The sequence below is a fragment of the Cyprinodon variegatus genome, unplaced genomic scaffold (assembly GCF_000732505.1).
Source record: "Cyprinodon variegatus isolate N-32 unplaced genomic scaffold, C_variegatus-1.0 Scaffold138, whole genome shotgun sequence".
Lineage (NCBI taxonomy): Eukaryota > Metazoa > Chordata > Actinopteri > Cyprinodontiformes > Cyprinodontidae > Cyprinodon > Cyprinodon variegatus.
This window is the reverse complement of record NW_015150591.1, coordinates 858,994-872,098: the sequence shown is the minus strand read 5'-3', so window position 1 is coordinate 872,098 and position 13,105 is coordinate 858,994. Positions and strand designations below refer to the sequence as shown.

The 13,105-nt window shown below is 39.7% G+C and overlaps 1 protein-coding gene across 1 annotated transcript in view; it reads left to right on the top strand.

The window, feature by feature from the left end:
- Positions 1-13,105, top strand: part of LOC107085946 (anosmin-1-like) — a 102,772-nt gene that overhangs the window by 57,801 nt on the left and 31,866 nt on the right. The window contains exons 3-6 of the mRNA XM_015376642.1: positions 4,887-4,949; positions 5,565-5,772; positions 8,631-8,815; positions 11,042-11,171. Of these exons, the coding sequence (XP_015232128.1) occupies positions 4,887-4,949; positions 5,565-5,772; positions 8,631-8,815; positions 11,042-11,171 (586 nt within the window). The remainder of the gene's footprint in view (positions 1-4,886; positions 4,950-5,564; positions 5,773-8,630; positions 8,816-11,041; positions 11,172-13,105) is intronic.

Genomic DNA, 13,105 nt, shown 5'->3' with positions numbered 1-13,105 from the left:
TTCAATGTTTAGGCTTCCATCTCCTTCCATGCTCACCAGGCAGTCCAGAAAGGGTAGTTTGTTGTCCTTGGCATGTCAAACAACTTGAAAAAGACAAGGTAATTAACAGCACAGCCTATGTTTTTGGACTGTGGGAGGAAGCCATAGTACCCAGAGAGAACCCATGCATGCTCAGGGAGAACATGCAAACTCCATGCAGAGAGACCTTCTAGCTGCAAGGCAGCAGTGCTACCCACTGTGCCCCTGAGCAGCCCCATTATTAGATATGCATTCATGAAATCAATGCTTGATTTTTGCTTATAAAAGGTCAAATTTCTTACACACTGTCACTTTAACATTTTTTATCAACATAGGGCAGATTAAACCATTCCTATGATAGATTAGTATCAACAAAATGAAAATCTTAGATTTAAATGTCTTTGCCTAAATTTTAAAGAACATTTATAATACTAAGGATGTAAATCCTAAATTGACTCATAAATGACACCAATTATTTGACCTTTAGCATTGGTAATGATTATGGGGCAGCATGGATAGTTATGCTGTATTCCTTTACTTTGGAGCTCAGACCTAGGAAATTGGAGTGCCGGGATCTTGGAGGGGACGGCGTTCCAGTTTCCCGCTTGTGGACGTACAATATGAAAACTATGGCCACTGTTACAAACATAATGAAAGCAAAACATTTTCAACTTGTTATTTTTTGTTCACATAAACAAAGTCAAGACAACTTGTTTTATAAACACAAAAAATTACAACGTGTCACAGTGAGGAAGTTTAACTATTGTTGATGCAGCTGTCATCATGAATGTGGAAATTGGTGCTTTCCCCGACTTGTAAATACAACTTCCAGGAACGTTTCAGGTTAAATTTACTAATTGGAGGTCCTAAATTCCAACTTATTGGCTGTATTATCTTACAGATTATAGTTATATGTTTTGTACCATAGGATGAATTGACCATGGTTCTCCAGCAATAAAATGGTGGTATCGGTATCGGTGAGTTCCAACAAATAGGGCACCAATACCATTTTGAGAGACAAAAGTTTATTCAACTATTGTCATTCATTCCAGGTAGGCAATATAAAGTTCTACTGGATTCACTTTGTATTTGTTAGGTTTATTCTTTTATACATCATGTGCATTGTTACTTTGTTAGCCAGATAGAAAGAGTAGATGGCCTTCCTTCACATTGTGGATGTTACTTTGTGTAAGTAGGTCATCTAAATAGGACAGCCTTCTTGTCTTTTAAAGATACACAGGATATGGGCACATCTTGGAGCCGGAATGATAGAGGAGATGTATCTGTAATCTTCTGCATTAGAGGCAAGATGCATACAGGTCAGGTCATGGATGGCGTGTCAGTTTCTGATACGGACAGCTAAACATCCACATTATCCAACACATAGACTCATGAGCTATAAGAAGGAGAAGAGGACCTTGTTCGGGGCTCAATCTTTGCCGGACGCTCGCGGACGTGATTCTTGAGCCCACAGCTGTGCAAGCTCCAAGCATTTTTCTCTGTCCTGTAACGAACTGATCTGGAATAAACTCTGTTACTTTTTTACTCCTGTTTTTATACTCCTTTTTTATTTGGTTTTACCCAGTTTGAGTTAAGAGTAGTAAGTAACTTGCTCCCAGGAAAAGAACCGGAAGGAATGTCCCGAGGCGCAACTGCCTTCAACGGGATATAACTTTCTCATTTTAACATATTAGTCTTTTTCCTGCTTCACAAAGGTAGGCAGCAGCTTGACAAAGCCATGATGGCAATTATTTTACATCCAAGGTGTATGCAGTTCTTCATATATACATGCACACATCAATTTCAAACAGATGGTATCGGTATCAGCCAATGCTGCACAGCCCGGTATCGGATATCTGTATTGGGGCCAAAAAATGGCATCGGTGCAACACTAATATTTATTAACAAAGATGTATAAAAAGTAACTTTATAGTTATCTCAAAAGCAACTGTGAAGGATCTGTTGGGGTTTAGCATTACATCAATTTGTCCCAAAAATAGCTTTGTCGGTTCAGTATGCAGGTGTGCAAAACAAAAGCAACCTTTTTCAGTTCCTTGTCATGTAAAGAAATATGTGAAACTAAGTGAGCAATGCAATGTTCAGTGGTGCAACTATAAAATGGAAGACAAAAAGGAGACAAAGGCTACGTTCACACTGAAGGTCTTGATGCTAAATTCTGATTTTTTTTGTGAAATCCAATTCTTTTGCCTGGTTGTTCAGATTTCAAAATATATGTGACTTCTGTGTGAACAGCATTCACACAACTTAAGTGTGCTGAATGCGCAGTAGAAGACGCAATGATGTCACAAGCAGGCATGCTCTGTGCTTATGGAAGCAAACATGAATGGTAGTGCTGGAGCGCATTTTGCAACCTTTAATTTCATTCCCAGCCTTAGCCATTGCATTAACAACACAATCTTTTCACAAAGATTGAAAAATAAGGCTGCTCTCTGCAATATTGTCCACCATGATTGTTGTTTTTCTGTGTAGCAAGGTGCAGAATAGTGACCCTTGTCGAGTATTAATGACGTTTAGGTCGGTTCAGAGAGTCGCATTCGAAAAGATCAGATACGTATCAGATTTAACACCACATAGCCAAGTAGCCTGGATTGCATTGGAAAAAATGTAATCTGCGTTGTTCAGACTGTCATGAAAAGATCCGACACAGGTCGCATATTGCCAATAGATTCTATAGGGTATTTGGTGCTGGTCCTTAAGGTCTCTGAATAGGGGTGCAACAGTTGTTGTTGAAAATGGCATATTAGCTGTTCTATGAGCCCTAATGCAAGCCTGGTTAAAACCCCTAGAATGAAATGACAGGTTTTCTTCCTTTTATGGTATGCTCATGAATATTTAGATGAGCTATGCACTGATTGGTTAGTTTACAATGAGCAAAGCTGCTGAGCAAAGATGCATCATAGCAACAAGCACTCACTCACTGAAACATTGAAATTGTTAATATGGTAGGGTGACCAAATGTCCCCTTTTTCCCGGACTTGTCATACCTAAAAAAAAATGTTTGGGGGGAATTCCAAAATCATCCAGCACGCAGTCCAAACACACCGGGCAGTCGAACCGAGCTTTCAGATCAGGGGCTGGTCTGGGAACCCCGGCGGACGGGGGCAGGGAGCCAGCGGGGGACGGAGAGACCAAACCCGACCCGCTGACGGTAGCCTGGACACCGGCGGCCCAGTGCTTCCCCCCGCCCTGTCTTGCCGGCCCCCAGCCCCCCTCCTCCAGCTAATGACGGGCTGGTTGTCTGCTGAGGTCCGGTCCAGTCAGTGGCCCAGCAGTCGACACCTCATACACTTCATAATACTTGGCTTTACGCCAGCATTTTACAACAGCAATAAGGTCGCAGAGGTAGCTCTCTATAGGCTGAACTCAATTACTCAATCTTGAAGTGAATGACATCAAAGATATCCCCCCCAAAAAATCCGCTGACATTCAGGTTCCACTACCTGCAGCATTCAGCATTCTTTATCAAAATCAAAGTGTCAGATAAGAGTGGATTTGCATCAAAATCTGGGCTGCTAAATTAAAGTTCATCTCGGATAGATGGTGATTTGAACATGTTTTTATATTAGGTATGATGAGCAAAGCCTGATTAACAATATCTCACAGCAAAATTGACCATTGGTTATAATATTATATATCTATCCATCCACTGATTGCTGTTCCTGTATTCTGTACATTGAACAAAACCCAACCATATTTCCAGTCAGGGCAGGACTTTCCACATGTTTTAGTTTTAAAACATACCGCAATATAAACCAAATTAATGTCTGAGATTGAGGAATATTCTTTCTTTCCTACATTTTTTCATTACAAAATCAGCAGATATTCAAAATATGTAAAGTTCACTTAAAGTGATACAGTTTCTATTGTTTTTAGACAGCTTACTCTGTGGTCTTTTTACTAATTTCAACATAACCCCTGATACATAGTTTAGTACTTACATTGAAAGTAATCTTCTTACAAAATAAATAAATACAACGTAGGAACTACTAAAACTAGCTAAATTGTCCTGATGGGATTCAAGGACCTCCTCAGCTCCCCATCTGCTGCTGTCATTTCGTTAGATCTTTTGCTATATCAGTTTGATTATGATAATAGCTGATTTTATATGACAAATTACTAAACAATATGTCAATTTTATACATTTACCTTCCATTCATGCTTAATGATATAGATATATAGTTATTATTAATCTTTAGATCAGTTATTTATTCATGAACTCTGGAACTTGAACAAAACCCTTAGAGCTTTACAGCATTAATGAGACACATTTTATCAACTAAGTAATCTAAAGATCATATGACAGCATGCTGTCAGGTTAAGTTTTATTTTAATTTTCATCATGGTCAAGGATTCAATTTAATGACTGAAAATTGATTAGAAAAGAAAAAGAAAATAACAGGATTGCTTTTTTATTTCAGAAGCAAACATTTTGTCTATATTTTTTTATGTAACCCATACCTTGGAAGCTGATGAAATTGGTCTGATTCTGTCCAGCATTTTTAAATCCAAGATATTTTGAAGAGTAATTTCTTGTGCTAGATGTAAAAAGTTGACAGACATGCAAGCCAAAGGTGATTCTACAAAGTATTTAGTCTGGGGGTTAAACTCAAACTCCACTAGCTGCTCATTTAATTTTGAATATATAAAAAAAGAAAACTGTTTTCCTTTTCCTTTCACTTTATAATTATAGATTTCTTTGGGTTAGTGTTAAAAATAATTCTTGTAAAATATAGTGTGGTTGTTATTATAAAATGTGGTAAACATCAGGTTGTGGACATACTTTTGTAAAGCACTGTTAAGCCTAATTGATCCGAAATGTTTTTTTTTTCTTATTTTTTCATGAACAGTGCCTTCATCCATGCAAAGAATTATGGGAAACTAGGAAGGTGATTTCTCCAAAGTTATGCGAGGTAAGATAAAAACATTGTGTCTTTCTAAAAGTCACAACAACCTTGGTGGTCCGCAAAAAAGTTGCACTTCTTAGTACCGCCGAGATGTTTTGGTACCTAAAACCTGGACGTCTTACCTTCCTGCTGTGTTTGTTTCACAAATCTAAAAATTTAGATCTTTTCTAAGCATACAGTGGGGAGAGCAACTGTTTCATCTGTAGGTTGCATGTGTGTTTGTGTGTGTGTGTGGCCCTAAATGATTATTTGTAGAGCCAGTTTCTGTGGCTTTTGGATAGATTAGTTTTTCATCACAATAGCTGAAGCGTGTTACTGACTGGCTGGCTGGTTAGGACCACAGGGTAATTCAGAGCCATTAGGTAAAGCTTGTGTTTACATCTGGCTAAACTGCAGCCATGTGAAGGGAACACACACACACAAATATACATGCTCTCAAACTTCTACTTCCAAGGGGGGAAATCTGAGGGCAGATTTTAAAGTCTCTGCTAGAAAAAAAAAACTTACCTGGCATGAGTTAGTTTGTTTTATGTGTAAAAAATTGCATATTGTAACCACTGTGTGTAAACCTCAGTAATAATAAGACCTCTAATAGCCCCCTGGGTTGCTTCTTTCTTTCAGAAACAGACAGAGTGTGTGACAAGCAGGGAGTTTCTGGCCTCTCTGAGGTCGTCCCGCCAGGGAGATTGCCCCCCACCGCAGCGAGCCACAGGATTCGCTGCAGCCTGTGTTGAGAGCTGTTCATTTGACCAGGACTGCCCGACCTCTAGAAAGTGCTGCTTTAATGGCTGCGGGCATACTTGTCAAGCACCAGCCAATTTATATAAAGGTAAATACAGTTCCTCTTAACTCCTCCTGTTTTTAATTTGGGACATTTTTTTTAGAATTTGGCACAGGAATAGAATAAATTAGAATAGAACACAATAGAATTTAATAGAACAGAATATCACATCGTGAAGTTTGCAGACGACACCACAGTGGTGGGCCTCATTGGAGACGACAATGACCAGAACTACAGAGAGGAGGTGGAGCACCTGGAGGACTGGTGCAGAGACAACAGCCGGATTCTAACGTGGAGAAAACTAAGGAGATCATCGTCGACTTCAGGAAGAACCGGCCTTACCATGCTCCACTGCTAATAAAATGCTCAGCAGTAGAACAGGGGTCTTCAATGTTTTCCAGACCAAGGACCCTTAAACTGATGGCGAGATGGAGCGGGGACCCCCTAACTATATATATTGTATGAAATTGCATTATATCGACCTGGTCCTATAGTCACTCTATTACAGATGGAGTGATGTAATGAAAGTAATTTCTCCCTGGGATTATTAAATTATTTCTGATTGATGGGACAGGTGTTGTGAATGAAATGGTGTCCAGCTTGAAAGAGCTCCTGTGTGTCGCTGAATGTGAGCATTGATGGCTGAAAGACATCTTCTATCTTCATTTATCTGTTTACTACAGTAGGTTGAATTCATCTCAATGTGTATTTAAAGACATTTCAATTTGTGGAAAAACTTGCAGGGGGGAATATAAAAACAAAAGTCTAATCAAGCAAAACTTTCGCGACCCCCATGCAGTACCTCTGTGGACCCCCTAGGGGTCGCGGACCCCCTGTTGAAGACCTCCGCATTAGAAGATTCCTGGGGGTGCATATCACAGACAACCTCACCTGGACTGTAAACACCACCTCATTGGTCAAAAGGGCAAAAAAGTGCATATACTTCCTGTGGAGGATCAGTTTCATATCAGTTGACATCATTAATTTGAAATAGGGATCTAGGGAAACAAGGCTCTATTAAAATTGTGACCCTTACCCGATTTTAACATAACCTATAACAGTTCTATGACCAATCTTGCTTGGATTGGGAGTGACTTTAAATTTCCCTTTTTGATTATCAAACTCTTTTCAAGTTGAATAAAATTGAATGGTGTCGTTCAGAGGCTAAATCCTTTCCTCTGCCTACATCCCCCAGAATGCTGTGCAGCTCTGGATCAGAGTTCAGTTAATTTTTATTTTGTAGCCCTAATTGCACAGCTATAGTTTCAGCAAAAAATTTGCAATTATTATGCATTGATATTAAAAGGTTCGTTCTTTTTGCACAGAGATTTTACAACTCCCACCATATGCCCAAGTTTTGTTTATAAAAAAAGTGGTAAATAGTTACAACTGGAGTCCAGTCCATATCAAAGAGCAGGGATTTGAAAGGTCTGCTTCGGTGGATATAGATTAGTAGTAGCTAAACAAGTAGCTAGTGTACTGAAAGAAGTTGAAAATGCTGCTGATTAAAAAAATTCTATATATTCTTGTGGAGTTATGACACCAGTGCGGTAGAACTGGGATTCCATTGCTAAGGAGCTGAAGTTTGGAGGAAACCTATATGCCTATATAAAAGTAAAGATAAACTACAGAAGGTGTGGTTAGGATTTAACTCTTCCAGCAAAAGAAAAAAAAAAACTATTGAGTAACTTCTTTTTCTAATTTTACCAGTTATAAAAAGTTTTGATTGTCAGATATTTCTGCAATGGTGGGTCATGTGTGAAGGAAGGCGTTTGACCCACATGCAGAGAACACACAAGGAGAAGGATGAATTTCAGGTCAAAAGGTTTTATTTTCCCTTTGAAACGGATAGCAACTAACAGAGAAGGAACTCATATTGTTATGGAGGAGCCACTGGAGCTGAAGGCACAGAAGGGTAGAGGTTAGCGGATGCTTTAGACTCAAGCTAGGAACCTGATTCAGACAGGAGCTTACTGAATAAGCGGGGTGTTTCCGGCAGGGAGGACTGGAGTTGGGAGCTGGAGGTTTTTTCAGTGATTGCAGGTGGGTGAGTCGTTGGAGGGCAGGCAGGTCTTTCCAGGTTGTTGGCGGAGACAGTGAAGCGGTACCTTGCCGAATAAGGGTTTTTTTCCAGGAGTTTCTTCAGCGGAGGTTTTGTTTGGGTTCGGTTCAGGAAGTGATCTCCTTGGACGAAGCTTTTCTCAAAAGCACGAGAGGTAACCGGTAGTGATTAACACTCAAGTGCTGGAATCCGGCCCGACCGCTCCTCTTTTACTGTAGAAGATGAGGCTGATTACATGCAGGTGCACAGAAACTGCCCTCCAAGCCGACCACAGCCCTTAGAGCAGGCATCCCCAAAGTCGGTCCTCGAGGGCTGCTGTCCTGCAGGTTTTGGAGATTTCTCTGCTTTAGCACAGCTGCTAATGATGATTGAAGTTGAGCAACAGCCTGTCAATCAGATTTCAATTAAAATCAGCTGTGTTGGAGCAGGGAAACCTCTAAAACCTGCAGGACAGCGGCCCTCGAGGACCGACTTTGGGGATGCCTGCCTTAGAGGGTCCACAGCCCCCGACCGGCTCCACCTAGAGGGAGAAGCAGACTCCAGCACCCAACATGGTGTTTATGTAGCTGCATTGCAAAGAGGGCCTTATTGCATAATATTTCTTGTTTTACCAGTTGTTCAGAGTCAGAGTTTTAAAGCCAAACCCTTTTCTTCTGAAATCTCAGAACAGGCGATATGTAAAAATAAATATTAAATTGGTTGGGTGAGCTGCTTCACCTCTTGATTTATTAAAACGTGGTTCATTTTGAAATGCATTTCACTCACTAAAACCCAAATTTGATTCCATCAACACTCCCTGGCATCTTCAAATCAATCTTTCATTTTTTCTGTCTTGGTCTTCCAGGTGTTCCCTTGAAACCTCGCAGGGAGATGAGTTTTTTGGAAGATCCTGAGGGTCGTGTGAAGGTGGCATGGCTGTCAAAGTTCAACGTCAGCATGGAGCCTGTCATTTACATGCTTCAGTCGCGCTGGAACATCGGCATTCACCCCAGTGAGGACCACGCCTCTCCGTGGGCAACCGTCGTCATGGTGAGTAACGAACATAGCTGCATATTAGCACAGCTGTATTAAAGCTGTCATATTTTGCAAAATCACTACAGAGATAAATGATGGTGTAAAAAGTAAATGAAGATATAATGTGTGATTTAGAGACATAATATTTGTCATTTTAATAAATTGTTCCCAATGAATGAGTGTGACTGGTGTTTATGGGGATTAACAATTAAGCTGAGGACTGAAAAAAGGTGTGCCTACCAGCACTCGGTCTAAGCATTAAAAACAGTTCCTGTGCCTTTAACACACCACAGCATTTTTAAAATATCTTTGCTTCATAACTCTCAATTTGCCTTAAATGATGAAACATCCCAACTATGGAGATGGATGCTAGACTCTGTTTCCAGCTCATCAGTCTGCTGCCTTGCTGTCTAAACCTCTCCGCCCCAGCCAGTCTCTCCCACTCTGCCAGGGGAAACCAAAGTGTGTGTGTGCACATTAGTAGAAACGAGTGTGTGCTTGAAGTGCGTGTCCGTGTGTGCGTCTGTGTGAGGTTAGGTAAATAAGCAGAACTTAAAAGGAAACCGCAGGCAGCCACAGTCTTTCCACCGGCTGATTCTGAATGACTGAATGCACATTATGGACTTAAATAGATGACAGCGCGTGTCAGTGTTTGTGTGCGATGGAGTATGGATGAGCAGTTTGTAAACTGTGATTACATTCAAACTGTCAGGAAGGCAGAGCATGTGAGTCACAGGCAGTAATAACCATAATGTGACCAGATGGTTCAGTTTTTTAGATATTAACACAATTATATTGCTGCCAGTTTAGAAAATGAAAATACATTCAGTGTGTAAAGGAGCAGTTCCTTAAATCTTTCATTAATGGTTTTATGTTCAGCCTTTAGGGAAGATTTATTAGGAGATGTGTTGACACAGGTAAAAGAGGTGGATTGGACTTTTCTCCAGCTGTGTTAATCATATAGTGAAGGAGCGGTGCCCCTCCCCATCTTATTGCTGCACCCTGTCAGTCAGCTGTCTAATAATCATGGTTTGCAAGATTGACAAATTCAGCAGACCATATCACTTCATCCTCTGACATTGGAGTTGGCTTGGAGCTCTTCTGCCTAGCTGTGTGTTTCCTGGACGGCGCTGCCTTTTACAGTTGCTTTCTGTATCTCTGCTTCTGTCTCCTTAAACCCCAGTGGGCCTCAGCAGATGGCCGCTCACACTGAGCCTGGTTCTGCTGGAGGTTTCTTCCTGTTAAAAGGGAGTTTTTCCTCTTTACTGTCACTACAAGCATGCCTAGTTTGAGGGATTGCATTAGAGTCAATAAGTCAATGACTTTGAATCAATTTGACTGTTTGTTCTGGTGAATTGTAAGTTGTCTTGAGATGACACGTGTTGTTAATTGGCGCTATAGAAATAAACTAAATTGAATTGAATATTTCCAGCTAATATTATGAGGATTTTAAATCTGTAGTTTTGCTTATGTCTGTTTATCAAACATGATAATAAGAAGAAAATCTTATTAGAAACATTATTTTAACTGAACTGATTTATGTGATTTTAGTTAGTTTATTTCAAACGGATTAAAAAACACAAATGACCAGCAGAACATGAGGAAAGAGAAAGTCAAAAATTTGATTAAAATCTGTAATCTGTCCTACCTGAGTATTTAATCTTCACATTTTCTCATGTATTGGGAAGTTATGTTTACACTGTTAATCACTGACCTTTTTCACTTTACACACACACACACATGTTGTGTCACAATATCCTTGTGGGGGCCTTCCATTGACTTCCATTCATTTCCCACTAATTTATATGGCCTAACCGTGACTCTTGCCCTAACCCTAACCATTACCGACACATACCTATCCCTAAACCTAACCTAAACTCAATTCACACCTTAGTCCTAAACCTAACCCCCACCCCAAGAAGAGAAACTTTCCTTATGGGGACCAGTTGTTGGTCCCCACAAGTACCTATGAGTCCCCAAAATGTAGCATATTCCTAGGAAATTGTCCCCACCAGGTATTAAAGACATGGCCACACACACACACACACAAAAAAAAAAAAAATATATATATATATATTTATATGCAATGTACAATCATTTAAAATTTTGATACGAGTAGCCATCTAATGCTTAGTTCTATGTGATAACCATGGCAACACTTCTGTTCATTACTCTCAAAATGCAAAGATTTGCACCAAACTGCACTGTCTGACCATTTTTCCTCATGTGATGTGATTTCAGACCCTGTCTGAAGACGCGGTTTTGTCCGACCTGCGGCCTCAACGTTGGTATCAGTTCAGGGTTGCAGCCATCAACAGTCATGGCAGCAGAGGCTTCACCACACCCAGCAAACACTACATCTCCAGTAAAGGTAATAAAACAAACTAAACACATAGTTTTTCTCCTTGGAGAGCTATTCCAAGTGTCCTACTCAGAGTGATGAATCCTGCATGTTTTCCTTCTTCTGCCAGAAAAGTTTGATATCCTGTCACGAGATGCAAAATGCAGACACTTATGCTCAGTTTGTGTCACTTTATGGGAGATATTATATCTCCCTTTGGAGCTGTAAGAAACTCAGTAACACCTCTCCTCTTCTGCTCTTGTTCTCATTTTCACTCACAGTAAATGGTTAAGCTACACTCTGTAGAATACAATCAGGCAGTCCAAAAAAACACAGACAGGAAGCTGGACATACACCCATCTTCATGTGTAGGTGTTTACAAATGCAGAAAAGTCACAGACCTGCATCCCTCTTCAGTTGGTTCGGTGCCAGAGTGAAATCTCTGCTTTGGGTTGGAGAGATGAGCTGAACTCACACACACATTGAAGGAGGTCATTCATCTAATGCTCAGCAGTCTTAAATCATGCTGGTGTCAGGCCAGGATTGTCTCATGGTTTGATTCCCCAGCCAGGACCAAACAGAGCATGTTTAAAAAAGAATAATGATATAATGTTGGACAAAACTCTGCAGCTTTATCAGATAAGATCTTATCAGAAATTGTGTGGAGGTGTTTGAGAACACTGAGGCGTAATATCCTCAGCTCCATTCATCCTAAGCCTAAACTATGTTCAAAAAAGCATAAACTTCCCAAAATGATACAAGTCAGCTTGCTTTACTTATGAGGCAGTAACACACATTGCCTAGATCTGTGATGTCATCTCCTCTGTGAGTTGTAAGCCTTTTTTTTTCTTGCATAGGTGTTCTCAATCTATAACATCATTTAACGCCAATGGCAAACTCACTAGGCTTCGCATTTGTTTTTAATAGAATTTTCTGCATGACATTTTTGAAATGGAAAATCTTCAAAGAGTCACTTACCATTGCATGAGATGAATCTATTACAGAGCCATGAAGAGGGACGTCTTAAAGCCTTACAGACTTTAATGGTACTATGCAGTAGTATGTTTTCTTTTAATGGCAAGTACTGTATAGGCCTGACAATAAAAACACATCTGGGTAATGAAGTGTGGATTTTCTACAGTATGATGTCTGAAATCTACAGAATAACCAAAAAAAATGAAATAAAAACATGATATTTGTGTGTCTTTTCCGGTTAATGATATCACTAAAAGTAAAGTTACTTATCTGGCAAATCCATTGTCATTTATATGATGCTGATTCACAAAAATGTCTCAAATGGTCTAATAAATCCAATTATATAGACAGTTGAGTTTATTTGGCCAATAAGCGGGAAATGAACTCCTTTTTGACAGCAAAAAGGACCTGGCTCAGTGTAAACGCCCATCAGCTGCACCCGACTGGGGTTTGAGCTGGCTCCAGTTAAAGCTGGGATGGACAAGGGCCTTTTGACAGTCATGTGGCTAAAACATGAGGTTAAATGGTTTGCAGCTCAGAATTTGACTTCAAAACATTAGCTAATGCACATCTTTATATATTAAATAAACATTCTCTTCCAAAAAAAAGGAAAAAATCGTTGGGAGGATAGGAGCTTGTTGCCAATGAGTTTTGGATGACGACTCTAAGCCTCAGATTCATCCGGCATTTTGCTGCAAATGTATACAATGAAGGTTGCAAATTATACATGATAAATTATAAGTTATACATTCCTGAAAACAACAGGAAAAAACATAAAAAAGTAATTGAAAGAATTCAAATAAGTCGCCTTGTGTTTTCTTGTTTTTAGAAAGGTAGGTACAACGCAACTATAATAAATTGATTATATCTAAGGTGAGTCTGATTCATTTAACTAAAAAGACTAATCAATATAGTATAGGGCTGAACGATTTTGGAAAATAATCTAATTGCAATTTTTTTTCTTTATATTGCGATTTAATGCAATTTTT